The sequence below is a fragment of the Arachis hypogaea genome, chromosome 19 (genome assembly GCF_003086295.3).
Source record: "Arachis hypogaea cultivar Tifrunner chromosome 19, arahy.Tifrunner.gnm2.J5K5, whole genome shotgun sequence".
Classification (NCBI taxonomy): Eukaryota; Viridiplantae; Streptophyta; class Magnoliopsida; order Fabales; family Fabaceae; genus Arachis; species Arachis hypogaea.
Genome location: NC_092054.1, coordinates 5,277,714 through 5,302,902, shown reverse-complemented (window position 1 = coordinate 5,302,902; position 25,189 = coordinate 5,277,714). Strand labels below are relative to the sequence as shown.

General features: G+C 32.8%; 2 protein-coding genes across 2 annotated transcripts; both read right to left on the bottom strand.

Moving 5' to 3' along the window:
- Positions 1 to 2,514: 2,514 nt before the first annotated feature.
- LOC112775539 (protein PAF1 homolog) lies at positions 2,515 to 8,047 on the bottom strand. Its single transcript, XM_025819236.3, has 12 exons — positions 6,502 to 8,047; positions 6,192 to 6,260; positions 5,264 to 5,371; positions 4,994 to 5,174; positions 4,842 to 4,918; positions 4,602 to 4,721; positions 4,330 to 4,435; positions 3,857 to 3,943; positions 3,687 to 3,755; positions 3,473 to 3,544; positions 3,246 to 3,389; positions 2,515 to 3,158 (listed from the first exon to the last, which is right to left on the bottom strand). The coding sequence occupies exons 1-12, from the start codon at positions 7,383 to 7,385 to the stop codon at positions 3,036 to 3,038; spliced, it is 2,040 nt and encodes a 679-aa protein (XP_025675021.1). The 5' UTR covers positions 7,386 to 8,047; the 3' UTR covers positions 2,515 to 3,035.
- A 2,444-nt stretch (positions 8,048 to 10,491) lies between these two features.
- Positions 10,492 to 12,748, bottom strand: LOC112776548 (histidine-containing phosphotransfer protein 4). The gene is made up of 6 exons (XM_025820747.2): positions 12,591 to 12,748; positions 12,017 to 12,147; positions 11,789 to 11,860; positions 11,357 to 11,428; positions 11,098 to 11,170; positions 10,492 to 10,934 (listed from the first exon to the last, which is right to left on the bottom strand). Exons 1-6 carry the CDS (start codon positions 12,648 to 12,650, stop codon positions 10,887 to 10,889), a joined length of 456 nt encoding a protein of 151 aa, XP_025676532.1. The 5' UTR covers positions 12,651 to 12,748; the 3' UTR covers positions 10,492 to 10,886.
- Positions 12,749 to 25,189: the final 12,441 nt, after the last annotated feature.

Here is a 25,189-nt window from a genome sequence, read left to right as displayed (position 1 = left end):
TCATTCAAACAAACGCTAAAATCTTCTCTCTACCTCCATTTTACTTCTATTCCATCCCCAGCTGGTAGGTCCAACAATATTCAAGTTTTCAAATTACATTACAATAATTCTTTGATCTCTAACTGGCATAATAAAACATAACCAAAAACCCAGCAACTTCTGATGCAACATGAAACAAACCAAATCATCAACTTATACACCCTTTTCGGGCACCAAACAACTATTTCTAAATTTATTTACCAGCACTAATCCCCTTAATTAATTATTTAATATTTGTAAGGCAGTCATCAACTGATTCAAAAATATAAATGACACAAGGACAAACTTCAACGTCACTCACCTCGCCAATTGATACACACGAACTGAATGCCCTATGGCAGAACAATATCGGTTTTGCATCCACATCTCTCATCCCATACATTACGGCAGTATTCTATAACCAAAAATTTATATAAAATAAATTCAAAAAACGAATAAGCTCATTCATAACCAAAATTAGAACTTCAGGATCTCCGAATACAGGTGGTTATACTTACAGATTTTCCAACGTCTGGGTGTGCTTCCTACACTTGTCCCACCACACTGCACACTCGATCGGTAATCGCTGACATAAACACTCGGGATTTCATCCACCAAATACAACCGACTTCCAGATCCGTCGGAAGGCATCTCTCTCAACCTCTATCAAACAGATTTCAGATTAACCAAATTTAGAGGAAGTTTGACATCAACAAACATAAAGATCACACACCTGAATGGGAGAAGATGGGCCCCACAACTTACGTAGCAAACAACAACGGCAACCCATTTCTATCCGTATCATGCATGCAGCTGGAACTACTAGATCTGCCAGGTATTAAGTTTCAATTACAAACACTGTTAATGACAATCAATCGGCTATTTGAAACAAAATAAAATGACAAATTCAGAGAAGTTCAAAAATTCAAAAACCATGATAACAGTAACAATTACCAGGAAATTCAAAGAAAGCTACACTGGATTACACACCAAACAAAAGAAATCGTCCAAATTAATACCTAACTTGGAGCCTCCATATCTGGAGTCGAACGGGTTCGGTTCGCCGGTATGCCACTGTTGGGAGGGGATGGTCCACGCTTCATCTTCGCTGTCCGGCGCTGCTTCGACGCCGTTCTTCAACGGGACTCCCATGGGATTAGGGGCCGTCGGTTCCTGGGACTGGGAGTGGCTGTGGGGTGCTGCTTCCGCGCGACTACGACGGTTTGCGAGGGACTGGGATGACTGCGTCGGGTTGGGTATCGCGTTTAGAGAGCGGGGTTTCTAGTTTCTTCTACCATGGCTGCGCTAGGTTACGACTACTGATATTTAGGAAATCAAATGGGGGTGGGACATGGTTTTTATACCTGACCCGATCCAACATCAACAACCAGGCCCATGCCTTTTACTGCACAAAAAAACCAACTCCATGCTACCACTCTCCACTACCGCGCTGGCTTAATAGCTGCGGCTCAACTCCATAATTTAACAACACACCACAGCTGGCTCTGGCTGCCCCCCATAACAACAAATTCCTGTGGGTTTCCTGGTCACCTTTTCAATATGTTTTCAGAACACCTTGCACCATTTTTCTGTGAGTCTACACCATAATAATCCCAATAAATCTACACCCTCAACATTTTTAATGATATATCTCAAGGGTACTGCATCCTGGTTCACCAAAGATCCAAAAAAGTGGTCTGGACCACTTGAAAAGTTTCCTAAATTATATAACAAATTTTAAATATGATAATTTCTTGAAAATTTTTGTTAACATAACTTCATAATTAGCAATTATTTTACTAGTTAATGTGCCAAATACTCTTTAAATATGGTAACTTCATATTTATCTTTCTATCTAATGGAATTTCAAACAAAACTTAGGTTGCGTTTAGAAGAGAGATTGAAACTGAGAGACAGAGAATAGGAGACAAAAATTGATAGATCGAAACTAAACTAAATTTATATATTATATTTGATGTAAAATATCTGTTTGGTTCAAGATAAATATAGGGATATATTTACTAAAATATCTTTAGTTATTAAAAAATATTAAAATTTTAGTCCCCATCCTCAGAAATTTTAATCTCTTATATCTCCACTTTTTGGATGTACCGAAGGAATTGAAATATTACTCCTTAAAACTGAAATTATAAATTGAAATATTACGCCTTAAAACTGAAATTTTAATTTCAATTTCTAACCACCAAATACAATATTAATTTCAATCTCTAACCACCGAATACAATACTGAGTCCCATTCCATGGACTGGAAACAAACACTACCTTAGTTCCACTAGATAAATTGAATATATAGATTATTAAACAACGTTATTATGTCCTGTCATCCATCATATTTTAAAGCCCACATATGCTAGTCGTGAGATTTCATGTCAAAATTCATCCACTCAAGTTATTTATACATATCAACAAAAATTTTATGACTTGAGCTCATCCCATGTACTTAAGGTAATTACTAATTAGGGTGTCAAAATATCATAATCTACAACAGCAACAAAAACTGCTAAAATCTGCATTAGAATCAGAATGCTACAACACTAGAAGCCTAGAACTGATAAATGCCAAAATAACACATTCATTGGCAAGCAAAAGCTTAAAGCTGTTCAGTGTTCACCAAGTGAAAAAGGCATTCAGAGCAATGATAGGATTCGTGAAGGATGAAGGATAATAGAATCTCCTTACCATTTTTTTTTTTTGTGACATGCCTTTTTCTCCTTTTTTTTTATTTTTACATATAATTGTTTCTCAAAAATTTCTATTTTTTGTTGTATTAAAATGAAATTCTATATTAACTTTAAAATCTTCCTACAATCTGAAAGTATATCCAGTGAATTGGGTTAAAAACGAACATGAAAAAAAAAATGGGGTTTTTCATTGGTTTTCCTTCAGCGAAGCAGCAACACCTCTACAAACTCGGCCATCGGCGCAATCTGCCGCCAACCAGCCACTACTTTGATGAGCAAGTTTGCATTAAAGACAGTAGCATTTGCATAAAAGAATTAATCAGACATGTCATCTTCAGCTCCACTAGATTGATAATTGTGTCGATGATGCTGTTCGAGATCATCATCCATTTCTAGACCCCTTCTCTTTGAAGTACTGGCTTTCGAACTTGTATAAACCTTCACAGCATCATTGATATATAGGAAATTATTTTGCAAATTCTAATTAATGCAATGACAAGCTTAACGAAAAATTCAGTGCCATACCTGTGAATCCTTTCGCTCGATTGCTGCAACATTCGACCTTCGCCTTACAGTCACTCTTGCAGGTATTGGAAATTGCTCGACCTCATCACTTGATCTTCCCTCTTTAGCCCTCTTTTTTCTTAAAACAAGTTTTGTTGGAAGAGGCTGCATGTGAAACTTAATTTAAACACAGCGAAAACCAATAAACCATTATTAGTTGAGAAAGCGATATTGGTTCCATAAAATACCAAATAACGTGCTTCTGACTCATCAAATGCAACTAAGAATGTTGTAGGGTCATCTGCATCATCACCCCGAACCTATCGAGACCATAAAAAGAAAAATTGGCAGCTTAGTTTAAAATGAATTTTTTTCAAAGGAATTTTAAATTAGCTATCTAAATTTAAAACCAAATCATGATGTGATTTCACTCTTTTTAACTATGAAAATCTTGCCACATACATCCCAGTGATACTCGCGAACCCAAGAATATGAGACATCTTCATTTTCATCATATATATCCTTTGACAGCTGTCAGCACAAAGTACAGACAAATAAAAAGTTAATCAAAACTGTTAATAAAAAGAATGAGCATTTCAAAATTGAAATCCATATTTAAATGTAATGCATACCTGTCCAGGTGTTGGGGTCATGTAAGCCAAAAATTTCTCAGGATTTGCAGGATCTGAGCCAGTTGCAACATAACTTTTCATAAGTGCCTGCATACAACAAATGGTAAGAGTTCTCTTCAATTGCATAACAGTGATACAATACTCCTAATTCTACCAATGAAACCATAAGAATATAACACTCCTAATCCTACCAAATAAACAAATGTTAGAAGATTACTTCAAAAGTCAATTCCAGGCAACACTAAGTATTCGTTAAAAAACCACGAGAACAATTTAACAAGACACATAAGGTTGCAAACAGTTGCAGTAAAGGCATAACTGCTTTCTATATTGCCATATGTGCTATTTTAATTTTTTGATCAGCCTTTCTCCAGATTTTAAACTTGAAACGAAAATGAACATTTTTTTTAAATAAAAACACAGAAACCGATTATGAATGTAAATCATCCATGCAAGTATGCAACATAGCTTACCTTTGATTCACAGGCATCACGAACAGATTTGTCCAACTTACCATACATTTCTGAATCAGCTGTAGGAGCATTATCAAATGCAGCAATAACAAACTGTTCATCATACCTGCAAAGCAGTATAGAAGGCAGCTCAATCAATATGATAAGATATAATGTCATATAGCAGGTCTTCCTTCTAGTATGAAAAACTAAGACTCTACATTTTTAAAAATGACAAACTAATAGCTTGGCAGGATAAGTAATAATCTCGCGTATATCTGGTGGTGCCATACCTATCAAAATCAGGTAACAAAGGCAAAACCTCAACAGGATACAAAGATTTGTTGGTTGCATGAACAGGGCGTGACTTAGCTGCTTCAAATGATGCTTCGATTTCCCTGATCTGTCTTTCCCTAAAAGAGAGAATTCAAATATAATTGTTAAATATAATTATCTTTCACATATTAATTTCTTTATCAAAAATAACTTACAAAATTTAAATTACTCAGATGGATCAGCTGGTATATGCATACCTATTGTTACGACTGTCCAACATGCTGCGGCCTCCTCTCATCTCTCTCAGCTCCTTAGCTTGTTTTTCAGTTAAAGACTACAACAGGATGTTCATAAACTATTGTCCATAGAGAGAGTAATGCATCATCATATTTACATATATGTGTGTTACCTGTTTTGTTGAATCCATGCTGAGGGGAGATATATATTGTGTTTTGACAAGCCAAGCTACACCTTTATCAGTAGGCCTGTCTTTTCTTTTTAAGCCGTCTTTCTTTATAGGAGTAGCCGCAACATCATCTCGCAACAAATCTTCGTCTTCAGGAGCAAGAGGTAGTCTGACACTGGGAGGGCTGAGAGGCAAATAAAAGAGTTCGTCAAACCTTCTGATTCAGCATATCATTGAAGTATTCAAAATTATTAAAGGGGTTAGGAATAATACTTATAAACACTGAGGTCAAGCAGGTCCAGAGGAATCCCAAGATCTGGTTCCACAAAAAGTTTGGGTTTGTACATTTTCTCCAGCGATGTGATTGTATATTTCGTATATCTGGGCAATGCAGATAAAATTTCCAAAGGTACATACATTAGCACAAGTATACTTAATTGTTGAAGTACTATTTTGAAACAAAAATCAGTGCCTAATGGCTAATACATCACCAGAAATCCTTAAGACTTACAAATAAACAAAAACAAATTTCCATCCTTACATCATATCTTCTTGGACAATGGACTTCTTACAACTTTACAAGTAAGCCCAACAAAACAGAAGATGAGCTTGGCCATTTACAAATTAACCACTGTTAGCTTATCCCCAGTTTCCCCATGTCTCTAGCACTCTATTAACCAAATGGAGAACCATGCTTTCATCAAACTCTATCCCAGAAAGCATACAGGGAATGGAAGTATCAAGTGACAGACGACTAGAACATGATAGTTAAGAAAAGTAAATCCTAAAGGATTGGTGAAAATTATGTCTAATTTAGATGTTTAAAAGTGGCTACATGACAATCAATAGATCAAATTATCAACCCTTGACTTTCATTGATTGCCAAGAATCACTGCTCCCACGAAGTATGTCCTTGTAAATTGCAATATACTTGCAGGGCATATCCAAAGAAGTACCTCACTATTTTACATCATGTCTATAAATGTTGCAATAACTTATATGTTTTCCAGCTCTCTCAACTGAGAAAGGATAGTCCTCTTCGTTTCCTCCCACACTTGAGAACATTTATCACTTAACAGCATAATTGAAAAAAATATATATACTTATTAGATAGGTGAAAGTAGCACAACACAAATCAATATTATCTCATCAATAGGATAGAATTTCTATAAACGTGAAAGAGAGCAGCAAATGTACATACTGATCTTTATCCCTCTTGAACGCCATAAGCTTAGGTTGTGCACTTGGATCTGGAAGTTCATTTCGGAATCTTAAATGAGAATACACATTAAAAATGAGTCAGTATTTGAAGTAAACACTAGAGGAGATTTAGGATCATCCACAACAACAATCCATTTGTCTGCTTATGAATCATCAGTAACACTGAGTAATGTAACTCAATTGAGAAAAAGCAAAGGATTCTTAAAGACAACACAATCATACATAATTCGAGATTCTCATATCCAATCAGAAATTTATTTATCCACCAACAGCAAAATCTACATACTCACTTCATTTTGCACAAAAATGTTGTTGGCTTTTTCAACCTATTTTCAATTCTCTCCGCACTCAATAAGGGTGTAGTTCTCTTCTCTGCTGCCATTCGAGACCCTGCAACCGAACCCGAACCATGCCCCTTCCCAGATGACATCATCTGAGTCTTCTGCAAGACACTGTTCTGTGATTCCTTCAGCTGCTGCCTATGCTTCTCTTCTTGCCTCTGCTTCTCAAATTCTCTCTTCTTCCTTAACCTCCTCTCTTCTTCTGTCTCAACCCTCCCCTGCACCCCGTTCGGCTTCTTCACTGGCATTGGAGGAACAGCAGAAGGCTTCTGCTGTTTATGAGGATTTCCATGATTTGAATGCTCATAACCTTCCTTTATCGGCCCTTTATCTCGGCTATGCATCCGTCTCTCATCCTTTGGTGGCGGCGGGGGAGGAGCTGAAGCAGGAGGAGGAGGTGGCGAGGAAGGTGGAGGGGGTGGAGGTGGGATAGAATTGCTCGGCGGAGGCGAAGATGGAGGCAGAGGGGGAGGTGGTGGAGGTGGCTGCTGCCCATACTGAGAGTATTGACTAGAAGGGTAAAACATAGGAGCACCATGTGAAGAAGGTGGTGGTGGAGGTGGAGGCGGGTATGAATTTTCGGGTGGTGGCGGTGGAGGTGGTGGATAAGGGTAGGGGTGATGGGAAGGAGGAGGAGGTGGTGGTGCAGCACCCCCACCATGAGAATGGAAATTTGAATTTGGGGGCATTTGGTTATAAGGTTGTGGAGGGAATGAATTTGAAGTAGAAGGGTCTCCACCACCACCACCACCATAACCACCACTCCAATTCTGATTATACTGATGGTTAGGGTTTTGACTAGATTGCGGAGGGAAGGGCCTGTAAGAGGCCATTCCTAATTTCAATTTCAATCACCACAAAAATTCACGCACAACAAAAAAGCTCAACTCAACTGAATTCCCAAAACAAAAATCACACTATCTAGGTTTAAATATCGCTAAGGTTATCTGGTTATTCTTCTTCTTGTTCTTATAAAGTTCCTTCTATTCTCTTCAAAATTTGAAATTCAAGCTTAACAGAGGTAAACCCTAAAAATAATAATCAACGACAAAACTTGATTCCGAAACATAAAGCTCGCAGAAAGTAATAATAACAAGTTGTAAAAGTAACCCAAAATTGCAAAACTGAAAATTGGTGCACGGATTATAATGGGGTAGAATAATGTACAGAATGTGAAGACGACGGGGAAAATTGGAAGAAGCAGAATCTGAAGAATGTACAAAGAAATCTATGAATCGATAAGAGATAGTGAAGAAGAAGAAGAAGAAGAAGAAGAATGGGAATTGGGAAGTGGGTTTTGTTCGTCGGAGTGTTCTTGAGAACTGCGAATGAATGCAGCTCGGTAGTCGGTACGGTACGATCTCTAACAAGCTCTATTTTTCGTTTTCAGGTTTTCTTTCTTTTTCTTTTTTTTAATAATTTGGATTTTGTATAAAGTATTTCTTGGAGGGTTTTAGTATGAAATTTAATTAGAGATTGTGTTTGGGATTTAGATAGAGTATTTTAAATTTTTGAACAACTTTAAATGATATTTTTTTTGGTGACTGAAATAAATTAAACAAAGAAAAACAAAAGAAACAAAATAAGGAACTGCTTAAATAGAGGGACAGTCCCGTTTAAGACTACTCTTAAACTCCTCCCAAGGTGAAAGAAGCTCCACATGCGAAAGTTGTAACTTCATCGCCATCTTTGCCATAGTATCTGCCACCGTGTTTGCATCTCTCATAATCAAACGAAAGTCAACACGCCAATTCCAATGCATGATATCTCTTATTTTGAGCACCAGTGGATCAATAAACCCAAAACCATCTTGAGTAATAAGATTAAATGCTTCCACACAATCCGTCTCACAAATAACATCTCGTTGACCCACATCCCAAGCTAAGAGATATCCTCTCCAAATAGCAAACAATTCTCCTTGAAGAATACTATTACTCTCAATCATTCCCAAACACCCCCTTTGCCAGCTCCCATTACAATCTCTAATAACACAAGCAAAACCAATACTATCACCCGAACCAAAATAACTAGCATCACAATTAATCTTAAAAGTACCAATGGATGGGGGATTCCAAAAACCATTTAGAGTAGAGGGAAGGGACATACGTTGTAATTCAAAAATATTTCTAAGCTCCTTTTCTGAAGTTAATGCCAGACAAATGACTTTTTCCGGAGGCCAAGTTTCATGGGGATTAAAGATGTCGTTATTCCTTGCTCGCCATATCCACCAAAGGCCCGAAAAGAACTTGAACGGGTGCTCTCTGCTATGATACAAGAACCAGTTCTTCAAATCCAAAGGATGACAAGGAATATCCAACCTTTGCCAGACAAGCTGAGCTTTTGGACAATCCCGAATACAATGTATAACCGATTCCTGGCTAGAAAGACATCTTGGACACCTATTCGATGATGACATCCCTCTTCTAAAGCGAAAACTTACAGTAGGAAGAGCCTCCTTAAGACACAACCAAGCCAAAAACTTATGCTTTTCCGGAACAAGCTGACGCCAAAGCCAAAGCCAATTCTCCCTCTCCTCCCAACCAAACAGCTGCTTACACAACCACAAGTAACCATTGCGTGAGTCATAGACTTTGGCAGTAGACCCACTCCGAACAACTTTAAATGATATGTAATTAAATTACTGAAATATATATATATATATACAATTTTAAAATATTTTGTTTGTTTATAGGATAAAAAAATTTATCTATGACAAGTTTGATTTTAAAATTTTTCTTTTTTTATTAATAAATTTGTAAGAAAGAAATCTGTTTTTGAGATTTTCTTCTCTCATTAGAGAGAGAGAGTATTTTAAATTATCATTTTAAATTAAATAAAATATTTCATAAAAATAGTTAGAATTTTGTAAATGGTGAAAATATATATGCAATTAACATCATATAAAATTAATAAATAAGAATTATTAGATAACAATTTCATTAAATATATTAAATAATAATTTTTAATTATCAATTTTATATAAAAATAATTGTATATAAATTTGTACTTTTATAAAATATTCTTATTAATATTCAAACAAAATATTTTAAGAATACTTTTAAAAGTACATTCTTCCAAATGTCTTACACTATTATTTAAACACATTTTGAATCTTATTCTGTTTTTTTTTTTTTTTTGGATTTGATTAATAAGAAAAAGGAAAATTTTTATAAGCTATTTGTCCTAAACAAAGTTTTAACTTTTAACATTGTTATGAATTTTAAAGGGTTAATTTAGTTATAAAAAAAACTAGAAAGCAACATTAATTAAATAAACTAAATATGTCTTAATTAGCACAAAATATAATTAAGGATTTTTAACTTGTATCCTATATTTTTTGGAAAAAAAAAATCTAATAATAATAATAATAATAATAATAATAATAATAATAATAATAATAATAATAATAATTGACTCTATTATTATAATAAAATATTTTTACATTGAAAATGTCAATATTTTATTAATTAATTAAAAATAAAATATGAACGAGATGACACCTAATACATCCCAAGTTTGGGCTTAGTCTCTGGGCTAAAATAATTCCCAAAATCGTATCTTGACAATTAGATCATGAATACTCATGGGCTTTAATTTGTTTTTGGAATTGTTAATTCTTTAAGCACGTTCACTCTGACCTGGACAAAAACTATAGTTTTTGTTGTTCATGTTATCTTCCCAGCCCAACAAACCAAAAACTAATATATCCCATATCTAAACTTCATTTAAGCGTCTATCGGATCAATAAATTACTGCAATACTGTTATATGACTTGGCCGTTTTTAGTTAAGTCAACACAATACTACAAATGATCTGCACTTCTAAGCAATGAAATTACGTTAACAAGAGAAAAAAAAATAATACGAAATTTTTGTCTCCAAAAAAGAAAAGAAGAAAGAAAATATCACTTTGAAGAGTATTCGGATGACAATAGCATAGTTTCCAGGCTGGAATAATATTACATTATAATACCATGTATATATATATTATAATATAGTATAAAGTACAAGAACAAGATTCCTACAACATTCGAAAACAAAACTGATATTTGGAAAACCAAATATCTAGAGGAGCCACATCACTTTCCTACTCTTAGCTTCTTGGTGAATTTTTTTTTTTTGCTTTTTTGTTACAAAATTCACCAATTACATTTGCCCTTATCATCTCCTGATTTTCTTGATTGATCTTTTTCTTTTTTATTCAAAAATATTATATGTACATTAAAAACCAGTCATTATATATTTATGTATATTTACATATCTTATTTCATATATTTTTGATATACATATTTTTACATATGACTGATTATTAATATACACCCAATATGATAGTTTTTATTTTGGACGACATGCTGTCTCCATGGGTCCGGCTTGCCTAGCCAACTGCAAAAAAAAAAAAAAAAAAAAAAAAAAAATTATTGATATCATGGGTAAGGTATTATTTTGAATCATATTTCATTTAAATATATTTTTTTAGCAATATGAATTACAAGATATTTTTTTAGTAATATTATATTTTACATATAACCTACTTACATATACTAACCTGAAAATAAGCTTCAAGTTTCTTTCTAAGTGAAGCATATTCCTTCTTCAATTGTTGGAAGGTCTTCATGCATCTGAATATTCACACAATAACATTACTATTATTACTTAGGATAATTTACAAATTAGGTAAGTGGAAAATGCCATATCTTGTATATAATAATAAATAATTTAGAAAAAAGCATATATAAGCAATAATTAAATGCTAATTATTTTCTTAACATAAGATATATAGGAAACTTGTGTGAAAGATACATTACCCTTCAGCATTTCCTGTCCTACAATATTCCCTAAAGAGAGTGCACTCTGCTTTCACCTTTTTGGCTCCGATGCTACAAACCATTACAAAAAAAGAATGAGTCTAATTATATGATTAAGATTCTTTGTTGTGATAAAGCCAACACAATAGTATGTACTTGATGATACTTTTTAATATTAATCAACTTAGTTAATTTATTATAATAACTAATAGTAAATATAGTAATCAATCATATTTGAGAGATTTTAAAAAATCAGCTCAAATAACTTAAATTTGTCTTATTTAATATCATTAATTGTCGCTAAAATAATTATATAATTTTAGACGTAATAAATATATAATTACAGATGTTATATGTATGAAATTATGAATATTATGTTATATAAGATAACTTTAAATATTGTCTCTCTAATATTTTCGCACAATAATTTACCTTGAACTGCTTCCTTTGAACTGATGCATAAGTGTGTCCAGTTTGTTGAAATCCAATGTGTGTCTTTCCTTCCTAATAATAATAATAATAATAATAATAATAATAATAATAATAAGCACAAGAATGAATATAATGAAACAACAATAATATATATTTTATACATTTTTCTTAAAAGCAGATAATAATTAAGAAAATGATATAAGCAATATTATTAATTAATTAACTTACAGTGCTTGTTCTATGCTTGAGATAAGGCGAGATGAATCACGATAATAAAGGGTGACAATTTCTTCAACAAAGTTTGGATTAGCATCATCTGATAACTCTTCCAACTGGATAAATTGTTCATCCAATAATCCCTATACATACACGAAACTAATGTTCAAAATTCAACTCAAACTAATAACAGAACAATATTTATGATAAAATTTCTTAGTGATCTCTTATACATTGTTATTCCAATCATGTTTTTTTGTTGTGTGTTTGATAGATAGACTCCATTATTATCTGTTATTATTAACTCAAATTCTATTGCATATTATATATTATTGTATTTAGTTTCTCTTAGCATGAATTAGAAAAAAAAAAACCCAATGTTATTGTGGTGTGTTATAAAAAATCAAGTGGGTCTAATTTACTCCAAAAACTAACATAAAAAGTAAAGATTATCTCACACTTATAAAGACTATCAGACTTTTAATTTTAGACAATGTGGGACTTAATATGTGTTATCATAAATTATATATGTATAGAAACAGAGTCATTAGATTATGCAAGAAAAGAAGATATAGATGTTAAGAACCTGATCAAAAAGGGATTGTTTCATGGCAGCAACTTGCCTCCTTGGTTGGCTTCTCTCCATTGCAGGAACAATTGGGAATTGAGAGGAGACAGAGGACTATATATTATATTTGATTTTCTGAAGGGTTAGGTAATGATATGATATGATATGGAAGGTGTGGGGAACTGAAGGGGTTTTTATAGCAGAGGAAAACATCATATAAGTCATGTGTCTAAGAGAGAGAGAAGCAAGAGACAAAAAGATTCACTTTGTTCTGTTTTTTTTTTTTTGTTCTTTACCTTTTTTCCATGATTGAGGGGTGGGGCTAGCTTATTAGTTATTACTTATTAGATTGGGAATTGGAATGTTTCATGCATTTTTATTTATTTATTTTGATAGAAGGAATGTTTCATGCATTCTGTTTAGGACATTTGAGAATGCCCACTTCATTATATTATGGGTAGAGTATCTACTTCTATGGCCATGCAAATTTGAATCCAAAGTACCCATTAGTGGAATTATCTCTCTAATTATATGTTTAATATCACTCATCTTTAAACCCTTTTTATTAAAAAAATATGGATAAAATATTATTTTAATTTTTAATATTTAGATTAAATATTAATTTCATCTCTAATGTTTCAAACGTTATATTTTAATCTCAAAAAATTTTAAACGAGTTTAATGTTATTCTACTATTAATTTTGACATAAACAATTAACATATTAAAGATGCAATAACGTTTAATTTTAGTATATAAATAAAATTGGTCCTCCAACAATTTTTTATATAAACAAATTTTCTTAGATTTTGGAGATTGATGATTGATTGTTAGGGTTTAAAGTTTTATACGAAAAAGAGAATAAAAAGAAAAAGTGTTACAAAAATATTTTGGTTATATTTCTCTAATATGTAGAAATAAGAAGATATGATTTAATTAAAAATGTTGTTAATATTTATTACTCACTCCATTAATTATTCTTATCAAATTTAAAAGTAGAACAATATTGAGTTTATTTAAAATTTTTTAGAACTAATCTAGAACATTTAAAACGTTAAGGACTATTAGAATTTAGGCCAAACACTATGAACTAAAATAATATTTATCTAAGAAATATTGTACTTTTCATTAACTAAACAAATAATAATTTCTCATTTTGTTATGTTTTACACGAGTAGTTGAAATTTAAAAGAATTACCTGCTAATTAATTTAACCATATTTTTTATTTTAAATTTTTAAATAGACTAAATATATTTTTTTACAAAAAAAAAAACGCATAACCTATTTTATTTATTACTTTTAATAATATATTTTTTTAAGGAATACTATACTCTTTGTAGGGGTGAAAATAGGCTAAGTTGAGTCGAATTTTAGTTTTGACGAATCTGACTCATGTTCCAGATTGGATCCCGGTTTATTTAAAGTCTAACAAACCCATAAACCTATTTAAAAAGCCTGATTCATAAATTGAAACTCAAAATAATAAATTTAAAAAATCTAAATTGACATTAAATGCATTTTAAAATTTATAATTCATAGTTTGTAAAACATAATTTATTTATATATCAAATGTTAGTCATATGTTATAACCATATTTACACTTCATAATCTTTTTTTTTTTTTTGAACCAAAACTACAATTTAAATTAGTCTTAGTTATTGATTCTTTTTAGTTTTATTTTGTATTTAATATAAGTGAATAGTTGAAAGTCTAAACTAATAATAATTTATTTTTATAAAAAAATATTTTGACGAACTAATCCAAGGAGTTTTATATACTTTTTTTAACCCATGACATATTCTTTTTAACTAATACTTTATAAAAAAATTCAAATTTAACCTATTTAATAAAATGAGTAGAATTATAAATTTTTATGGAATAGTCCAACCCACTTATACTCTAACTTTCTGATTCATCTAAAACACATTAGTATTGTTCACCAAGGGGGAAAAAAAACACAATAGTATTCGCCATTTAATTCATATATACTTACCAGAAGTGTTAGGAGCTAGCAATTTTTATGTTTTGTAATCATTAATTAGTCATTAATAATATTTTTAATAATGTAAGATTAAATTTAATAGTATAAAATCATTCAATTTTTTTTATAGTTAAATATTGGCCAATTTTTTAAAAAATTACTAGCTCCGAAACTTTTCCTATACTTATTGCTAAGTTTTATAGTAAAATTTCACTTAATTTTAGCTATTATGGAGGAACTACAATCCTAGCTTTCAAAATTTTACTCGATTTTTTATGTACTTATCTTATATGGCACCGTATAGGTATTAGTTTTGTTTCCTATATGCGTTTTCATTCTAACTAGTTTGTTCTAGTGGTTGATCTATTATCTCCCATTTCTTACTACAAGATTAAAGCAACCGCCGCGAAATAAGCACCGGTGAGGTAGGGCAGGATGAAGAACTCTATCTACTCGTATTTCAAAATGATGAGCATTTTAAAAGTCATCTTTTAACTACACATGGATAAGTTTTTCAAAAGGTTGTCACTTTTTTGCATATAAATATGTGTTGGTCTTGAGAAGAACTCAAATAATTAATCAATATATTAATTAAGTGACACAACCACCATAGTATCAATTGTATATATCTCTTAAAACAATATAATAAAATAAATCTTTCAAAAAGTGACGGGACAATTATTTTAAAACGGAAGAAATACCTAGCTAATTCTAACTTTTATTATATTGAAAATTAAAAAAACCTAGTAATCTAATAAGGCTTAGTTTTGTAAAATTTTTTGTACTTGTATTTTTTAAAAGTATAAGTATCTCTTTTACGTTTAGTAAATTAAAATGTTTATGTGATTATGTTTGCAATTTTTAAAAATTAAGGGTATTTTTAAAAGTGTTTAAAAGGAAACTTTTTAAAGTTGGTTTGTACTTATCAAAATTAAAAAATCTAATATAATTCTGTACATTAATTAATATTCAAATTTAATTCTTATATTAATATTTATTATAATATTTTTAAATTTTAAAAGTTATTGTATCAACTATTAAATACACTTGTTGTTATTTATATTTATTAAAAATTATTTTTAATTTAATTTACCAAATATAAATACTATAACTTTTAAAAGTTAACTTTTATAAACTACTTTTGAAAAAGCAAAAGAATCGAGTCTTTCACTAATTTAAAGAGCATTCAAAGTTTATGTGATTGTTCCTCCATAATCCATATTATTCAAACTCAAATCTAGAAATCTACCAATCCACTTTAATTTTTGTGAAGTGAATGATTGCCTAACCCCAAATTCTGATGATGCTACTTAATTCAATTTTTACAGTTGCGTTAAATACACACTAGCATCTCTAAAAAGTCCTTAACTCTATTTATTTAATTTACTTTTGTAGAATCTGTAACGAAGAATAATAGTAGAAGAATGGTTGAGGCAAGCAATGATGATAGTTGTGGCCAAAATGACAAGCCGCTATCATCAGGAAAAGAGTTAGTTACTGAGGTAGGACATATGGCAATTGATTTGCAACAAAAGGATCGTAGAAAAGGCATGAAAGAGAGAGAACCTTAAATAGAAAGTTAAAAGGCTATGTGAGACAGCGTTGAGTGGTATTGCTCTCTCCCTCTAAAATTTCTTCTCTGACTTCTTTTTCCTTTCTGAATATTGCTTCTTCATTCCTCTTTTCTTCCATCATTCAGGTGTTGCTGTGACAATGGATGCGCATCAATAATTCTCTCTTCCCTTAACACTATCTACGTGGCCTCCCTTATACTACTGATTATGCTTTTTCTTGCCTTCTTTTATACTGTTTCATTGCTATTAGCACTCAATGGTTCTTGTAATACTCTTCTATGAGGCTTTCATACTCTCTTAATTAATACCACGAGATCTTTACCCTTCCATTTGGTACTCTCATTGATCATGGCCGACAATACTCGTATGAAGAGTATGGAGGCTGACATCAGGCGTTTGTATCAGATGATCGAAGCGGCCACCGAGGAGGGTAGAGTTGAACGCGCGCGCGCCACAGAGGCTACGTATCTGAAGCTAGAAGCGATCCAGTCCTTTCTCACCCAACTCCTCTCTAATCCGAATCGCGGTCATTTCGTCGTGTGTGACTCCCCGCAAGGCTCGTACTCCAGAGCCGATCATCACCAAGGACAACTACAGCCGTGCAGAAGGGTGAGCTTTGATCTCCCAAAATTTGATGGAACGGATGCGCTAAACTGGATATTTTCTGTCGACCAATACTTCGATTTCTTTCGAGTTCTGGTGGAAGAGCAAGTCGGTCTCGCTGCAATGCACATGACCGGCATGGCAGTGTCGTGGTTTCAAATGGCTCAACGCTCAGCTCCTTTCCAATCATGGGCTCAGCTCAAGTGTGACATTGAGATCAAATTTGGACCCTCTCTCTTTGAGTCCCCGCGAGAACTCTTATTTAAGCTTCAACAACACAGCTCCGTGTCCGATTATTATGCCGAATTTGTTTCATTGGCGAATCGATCTAGCATCGAACCTCAGGATGCACTACGTGATTGTTTTATCAGTGGATTGTGGGTGGATATTCGCCGCGAAGTAAAGGCACAGTGCCCCCCATCCTTGATGCGAGCGGTCAGTCTTGCGCACTTGTATGAGGACAAATTCTCGTCCACCATAAGGAACACGCACGACCCTTCTAACTATAGGCCCCCCTCTTGCTTCGCCACAGCATACGACACCGTCGCGACCACCACCCTGCAGCACTCTGCCTCTGTTACTACCTACACTGCCGTAGTAGCCGACCCCTACGAGAGGAGATTTGGTGATTGGCACCCCGTGGTTTAAGACCCTACGAGCTCATATTGTGGATTACGACGCTGCTTTTCTTCATTTTTGGCATGAGGGACAATTTGCGACAGTGCAGGGTGAGACTTCTTCTGCCCTGTCTCAAGCTCAATTTCACCATATTAGGCGATTGGTCAACACCGACGCCATATCAGAGGCATTCACGGTTCAGCTTCAGTAAAGTGATGAGACAGCGGAAACACTTTTACAGCTTCTGGAAGGGTTGGACCCAGAATTAGCCATCCTTCTCCACACTTATGGCACACTTTTTGCTCAGTCCAAGGGACTGCCTCCACAATGGGTGCATGATCATTCGATTCCTCTGACTAAGGGTGCCGAACCGGTCAAGGTGTGGTCATACCGGTATCCTCATAGCCAAAAGAATCAAATTGAACTGATGGTGAAGCAAATGTTGGAGGAGGGAATCATTCAACCCAGTAAGAGCCCATTTTCTTCTCCAATTCTATTGGTAAAAAAGAAAGATGAAACATGGCATTTTTATACTGACTATAGAGCTTTGAATAACATTACTATCAAAGACAGCTTCCCAATCCCAACTGTGGATGAGTTGCTTGATGAACTATTTGGTGCCACTATTTTTTCTAAACGTGATTTAAGATCCGGGTATCATCAAATCTTGGTTACACCCGAGGATAGGCACAAGACAGCCTTTCGCACCCACCAAGGCCTTTACGAGTGGCTTGTAATGCCGTTTAGACTTACCAATGCCCCAGCGACCTTCCAACATTTGATGAATGATGTCTTTCGGCCTCACTTATGGAAGTTTGTACTTGTATTCTTCGATGATGTTTTGGTTTATAGTTTCTCTTGGGCGTTGCACCTACAACACCTTGAGATGGTCTTACAAATTCTACAACGGGAGTGTTTATTTGCCAAGCTCTCTAAATGCCTATTTGGCACCACATAATCGACTATCTGGGGCATACCATTTCTGGGAATGGAGTGCACATGGAGCAAGCCAAAGTGAAGGCTGTTTGTGAATGGTAGCAACCTCAAAATCTCAAGCAGCTTAGGAGATTTCTATGCCTCATAAGTTATTACCGCAGATTTATCAAGGGTTATGCGACTTTGGCAGCACCCTTTACTGACCTATTAAAGAAAGATGCTTTTCTATGGAGCACTCAGGCATCAGCGGCTTTCCAACATCTCAAGGATGCTATTACTTCCCAACCTGTGCTAGCACTACCCAATTTTGAGTTGCCTTTTGAGTTAGAGACGGATAGGCCTTGGTGCAGTTCTGAAGCAAGGCAAGCACCCAATTTCTTATTTTTCTAAGAAATTATCTTCCACCATGCAGCAACAATCAGCTTATGTCAGGGAGTTTTATGCAATTACAAAGGCAGTGGCTAAATTTTGACATTATTTATTAGGGAGGCACTTCATTATCCTTTCGGATCAGCAAAGTTTGAAAGCATTGGTTAACCAAACATTGCATACACCAGAGCAGCAGAAGTGGCTCCACAAGTTACTGGGTTTTGACTTCGAAATTCAATATAAACCAGGCTAGGAGAACGTCGCAGCTGATGCTCTCTCGCGGTGCTTCTTTGCTGCATTTTCCACACTTTAACTCGATTGGATCATGACTTTAAAGGAGGATATTCAAGCCGATGATTCACTGAAGGCCCTATTGCTTCAGTGCAAGAAAAATCCTCAAGGTGAGGGTAATTACTCTTCAAAGAATGGCCTCCTTCTTTGGAAGAACAAGCTCGTTATTCCTTTAGGCAGTAGCTTGATCAAGCTTATTTTAAAGGAATACCATGATAGTGTGATCGGTGGTCATTCGGGCATTGCCAAAATAATTGAGCGGATCGCCTCCAATTTTATTGGCCTAATATGCAGTGGAACATCCGGCGTTATGTGCTAGACTGTGCCATTTGTCAACAAGCCAAAACCAAAGCGAAGCGACCAGCTGATTTATTGCAATCGTTGCCCATTCCTGCTCAAGTTTGGGACCAAATTTGTATGGATTTTATCACTGTTTTGCCTTAGTCTCACGGGCATTCAGTTATCATGGTAGTGGTGGACAAACTTTCTAAATTTGCCCATTTTATTGCACTGAAATGTGATTTTGATAGTAGGACAGTGGCTGAAGCTTTCATAGGAAACGTTGTTAAATTGCATGGGTTTCCCAAATCCATCGTTTCAGACAGAGATCGCATTTTCATCAGCAAATTTTGGCAGCACCTATTCAAGATACAGGGCACTGAGTTAGCTATGAGCTCTGCGTATCACCCTCAAACCGATGGCCAAAGCGAAGTTGTCAACAAAACACTGGAAATGTACCTTAGATGCTTTTGTTTCGACAACCCAAGCAAGTGGAAGGACTTACTTCCTTGGGCTCAATTTTGGTACAACATATCGTTCCACAGTACCATGAATATGTCATCGTATAAGGCCTTTTATGGTCGGGACCCCCTTCACTGATTCGTTATGAAGTGTCTTCTCAGGATGATCAATCTTTGCAAGACATTTTATTGGAACGTGATCGCACTATCGAGCAGCTGAAATGCAACTTGGCCCACTCACAGTAATTCATGAAGGCTTTCGTTGACAGAAGAAGCCGACATGTTACTTTCAATGAGGGAGATTAGGTGTTAGTTAAGCTACAACCCTATCGGCAACATTCGGTCGCTCTACGGAAGACTCAGAAGCTTGGTATGCGCTACTCCGGTCCATTTCAAATTGGCAGGAAAATTAATGAAATTTCCTATAAGTTGAATTTACCGTCAGAGGCCTGGATACATGATGTATTCCATGTTTTAGCTCTGAAACCATTTAAGGGTGAGAACCAGGACCAGTACCTTCCTTTTCTACTACAGACATTGGAAATTGGGCCAGTCCTCCAACCTTCTGAGATCTTGGACAGCAGAACGGTTATTAAAAATGGACATGAAGAACCCCAATTGAAGATTCACTGGGGTCCAAATCAGGTAGCAGAGATAACTTGAAAATTTGCTACAAATATTGCTAGTGCTTTTCCTCTATTTAACCTTGAGGGCAAGGTTATGCTTAGAGGGAGAGGTAATGTAATGAAGAATAATAGTAGAAGAATGGCTGAGGCAAGCAATGATGATAGTTGTGGCCAAAATGACAAGCCGTTATCACCAAGGAAAGAGTTAGTTACTGAGACAAGACAGATGACAATTTATTTGCAACAAAAGAATCGTGAAAAAGGCATGAGAGAGAAAACCTTAAATAGAAGGTTGGAAGGCTATGTGTGGCAGCGTTGAGTGGTATTGCTCTCTCTCTCTGAAAATTCTTTTCTGACTTCTTTTCCCTTTCTGAATATTGCTTCTTCGTTCCTCTTCTCTTCCATCATTCAGGTGTTACTGTGACAGTGGATGAGCATCAATAATTCTCTTTTTCCTTAACACTATCTACGTGGTCTCCTTTATAGTACTGATTGTGCTTTTTCTTGCCTTCTTTTATACTATTTCATTGCTATTAGCACTTAATGGTTCTTGTAATACTTTTTTTGTGAGGTTTTTATGCTCTCTTAGTTAATACCACGAGATCTTTACTCTTTTAGAATCATATATACTATATACATCAATCATCAAATTAATTATTTGTACAGAATACATGCTGAAATATAAAAATATATACTAAATTATTTATAAAAATAATTAATTTTTAATGTATACATATATTTTTTCATTCTTAAAATATATAAATGCGGCAGTAATTCCAAAAAAAAAAGTTATAATAGCTTTTGCGTTGGTACTGAAATTCTTTAATTTGGATAATATACCTAGAAAAATATCTAAATTAATTTATTTTGTTTAATATATTAAGATGCTGAGTATTGAAAATAAAAAATTTAAGAGACAAAACTACTGAAATATAATAGCAGTAAATACAATAAATAAGATTCTTTTTAAATTTAAAATAAATCTCAATTAAAAACTTGAGTTTACAAAAGAAAAAAATTATTCAATAATAAATATTTAGTATTCACTTAAAATATGTCATGATACATAATAATTGTATGTCTAAAAAAAGTAAAAATCTTGTGGCTAGCCTGTGTCTTGTTTAAGGAACTATTAAACATACAGAATTCAATTATCTATTTCTCTGTAGAAATTCTTCTAATTACATACACTTCAGAAATAATAAAAAAATATAATATTAAAAAGATAAAAAAGGTCTAAATTTATTTTATTTAATATTTATTATTTATAGTAATAATTAAAAAAATATTAAATAAAATAAATTTAGACTATTTTACCTAATTTTTTTTTCAAACATTGTTGAAAAGCAAAATATAGTTTGGTAAGAAAATAAAGCAAAAGAAAATTAGTTTAATTAGCATGCACTAGCCGCAAGATTAGTGGATGTACGGAACTTTGTGGTGCCATGATTTGGGTATCACGTTACTAATTTAATAGAGAACCTTTAATCCTTGCTCATTATATATGCAGCAACTTTTGAAGTTAAGAGATAAAAAAAAGTTTAGAATGATGCTGCTAAAATATATATTTGTATTGACTATTAATTAATCAATATCATAATGATTAAAAAAAACTGATGTAATGAGTTAAATTTCAGGATATATTATATTGAATTCTCAGTTTATTAGTTGAATTAATTTCTTAAAAAAACTCATGTATAAAAAATATTATATATGTAATGTCTAAAAGGACGAATAATTTAGATAGATGAATGTCCAAATTATTAAGAATTTAACTTGAATGCCTTTAATTTCAATAAAGAAATTAATATATATATATATATATATATATATATAAACTTGTGATACTATATTTATAATGGTATCAATAAAAATAATTTATTTAAGCACACATATATGTATTTAATATCTCAAATTCAGACTAAAATTTAATTAGACAATAATGTTAATTATATTGGAACTCTTAAAAAAAAAATCAATGTACAACAATAAAACTCAACATTCAACGCCTAAAATAATTAATTTGAGTTAATCGAGTGGCCACTACACTCGTCTCTTTAAGTAAGTGTCGAGGGTTCGAATATCGTATTGTATATGCAGCATTAGCCAATAATAGATCATTAAATAGAGTTTAAATTAGCGACGGATCAGTTCTTGACTTGTCAAATTGAGGACGAAGACAGAACGCCGTAGGCAACCAAAAAAATTCAATACCCATAATTAACATTGTCATTATCAATTTATTATAATGTCATCATTATGCTGCAAACAAGCAAATGCAAAGTGTCTGAAAATGAGATAAGAGAACAAAGTTATGGATGTAAAAGAAGAATAATTACAAGTTCTATCCTTTTTTTTCTATTTTACAAATAAAAGGAGACGTATACCAAATTAGCATATGCCCTTTCCTCTCAAATCAAGTTAGTTATTTATTGCGGCAAATAAAATTTAATTAAATTAATAAAAAGTTCCAAAAACTATACTGGCATCTCATGCATTTATGGGACAAAGAATTTATCCTGAAAAGAGATCATAAATAAAGTTTGCTTACATCCACCAAAGCACATATAAATAGGACCATAATGTAAAATCAGAAATTCTCTTGCTCTTTATTTGTTGCTATTTAATAAATGTTATTTATATATGAGAAAGTCTAGAGGACAGCACTTTTGTTGAAATCTGGTCAGTACTTAACCATTAAAAAAAATGATTAATCTTACACCATTAGATGTCATCTCACACCATTAAAAATATTGATGATGGCTAATTGATGGTTAAACATCACAAATTCTGCTGGCCCTCTAACACTTCTCTTTTTATATTTCTGATCTACAGTTTTTATTATTTAGGCTGAATTTAATTTTAATATATTAATGATATAAAAAAAATTTATATTATTATTTTTCAATCAAATTATGAATTTTCATAACTAGTTTTTTAGTAGTAAATTAAAAAATTAATTATTTTTACTTATATAATAACATATAATTAAATATCTGTGTAAACTTTTTTTATACGATTAGTGTATGAAAAAACAATTATGGTTGACTTTTAAGTTTTATCAAACTAAAACATTTATGAACAAATATTTATATTTCATCATTATTTATGGATTTGTTTTTCTCCTTTGACAATTTTTAACGAATTTTATATATAGAAAAAATTACATAATAACTGAAATTTTTTTAAAATTATCATTCAATATATGCCATATTAATTATAGTATTAAAGAATATAATCAAAGAAATTAAAGTGTATATAGTTATTACAATTATATGTATACACACTAATTATCATCACTTCGTATTCTAATATATATGGAAACAAAAAATTAAAGTTGTATGTAGGATCACGTAAAGTGAAGAAAGCCATAAGAGTCCATGAAAAGACAATGATACTATATAGTTTATTTTTTGTAGCATATAAAAAACATTTTCATGTTTATTCTCATAAGTACTATCATAAAATGTTTATGATGAATTTCACCATCCATTATTTTTCCCAATAAAAAAAAAAGAAAATAATGGAGGATATATTATGTCTTGATTAGTACCAAAGTCAACTCCTTTCACACCTACTAATATTTAACAGGACAGGTGGCACATTGGCCATGGTTCTAAGAGGGAATTCAAAGAATTTAACACAAAGTTATATATTCATGGCACATTTGCAAGTTGAATGTGACTGCAACGGTGAAAAGTGACCTTAAATTTAACCATGTTTTGTGGATATTATTTGTTGAGTCCAAAGGGCTACATGAGTTACAAAATGAACATCTTTCATATTATCTAGAATAACCATCCGAGTACATCTTTCCAAAAGCTTAAACTGATTTTCGGGTTTATCAATGATCGAATTCTTAACCTTTCGGATCTATAGTTCTAATACCATGTCATGATACCAATCATCCCAAAAACTTCAGCTGATGGGAAAAGATAACACTAATGATTATATCTCTAATACTCTGTAAACCTCTATTGTACACATTATACAAATATTTCATTAGCTCCTCATACTTTCTCTTATTTGTTATATACTTTGTTGATTTTTTTTGGTAATATTAGAGAGAAAAAAAAGTAAAAATTTTTGCTCTTCTAAAATATATCTATTAACGTTGCAAGTGTGAGGAGTGTATGAAGTTAGTCCCACATCAAAGAAAGCAAGGAAGAGTGAAGAGTTTATAAGATGAGAGACCCATTAAGGTTTTGAGTTGGATGTGGTGTCTTCTCATCTTATGTTCTCTCGCTTGATTCCTCCATGAAGTTTTCCCGATGGTTGAGAGCTCCCCACGGTCTGATGGTTTTAAGGAGTATTCAAGGTGAAGCATAAGATGACCCAACAATATCATCTATTTGACATTATTTATTCTTATTTAATCAAATTATATTTTTGTTAGATATATGATTAGTTATATCTTTTTTAGTGGCTTGATGAATTTTTAAAAGAAATTATTTACGATGACATGTTATTAGAATTTTAATTATGATTAAAAGGACGAATATTAATGTTTTTTTTTTCAAATATAGTAGATTATATTTCATTAATTATTGAAAAATGAAATATAAAGATGTCTAAAAGCAGGACAACATAATAAAAAGTGAAAATTTCCTAAAAACACTACATTAAAAGTATTCATTCAACGGTACGTAGTGAAAAAACGAAGAAAAATCTTAAAGAAGAAAGAATGATAAATTAAATTGAATGAAACTAAGAGTTTGCCTCATGGAGAAGACAATCTAAACTCGGAGTTCTTTGGATTTCACGGAGCAACTTGACAGAGCTTGCTAGAATGGCAGACGGCATTGAAGTAGAACTTTCAAAAATCAACTGGTTGTGAGCTTTCCAGCAGTTTCAGCAAATGATGGCAAGTAATTGAGGAT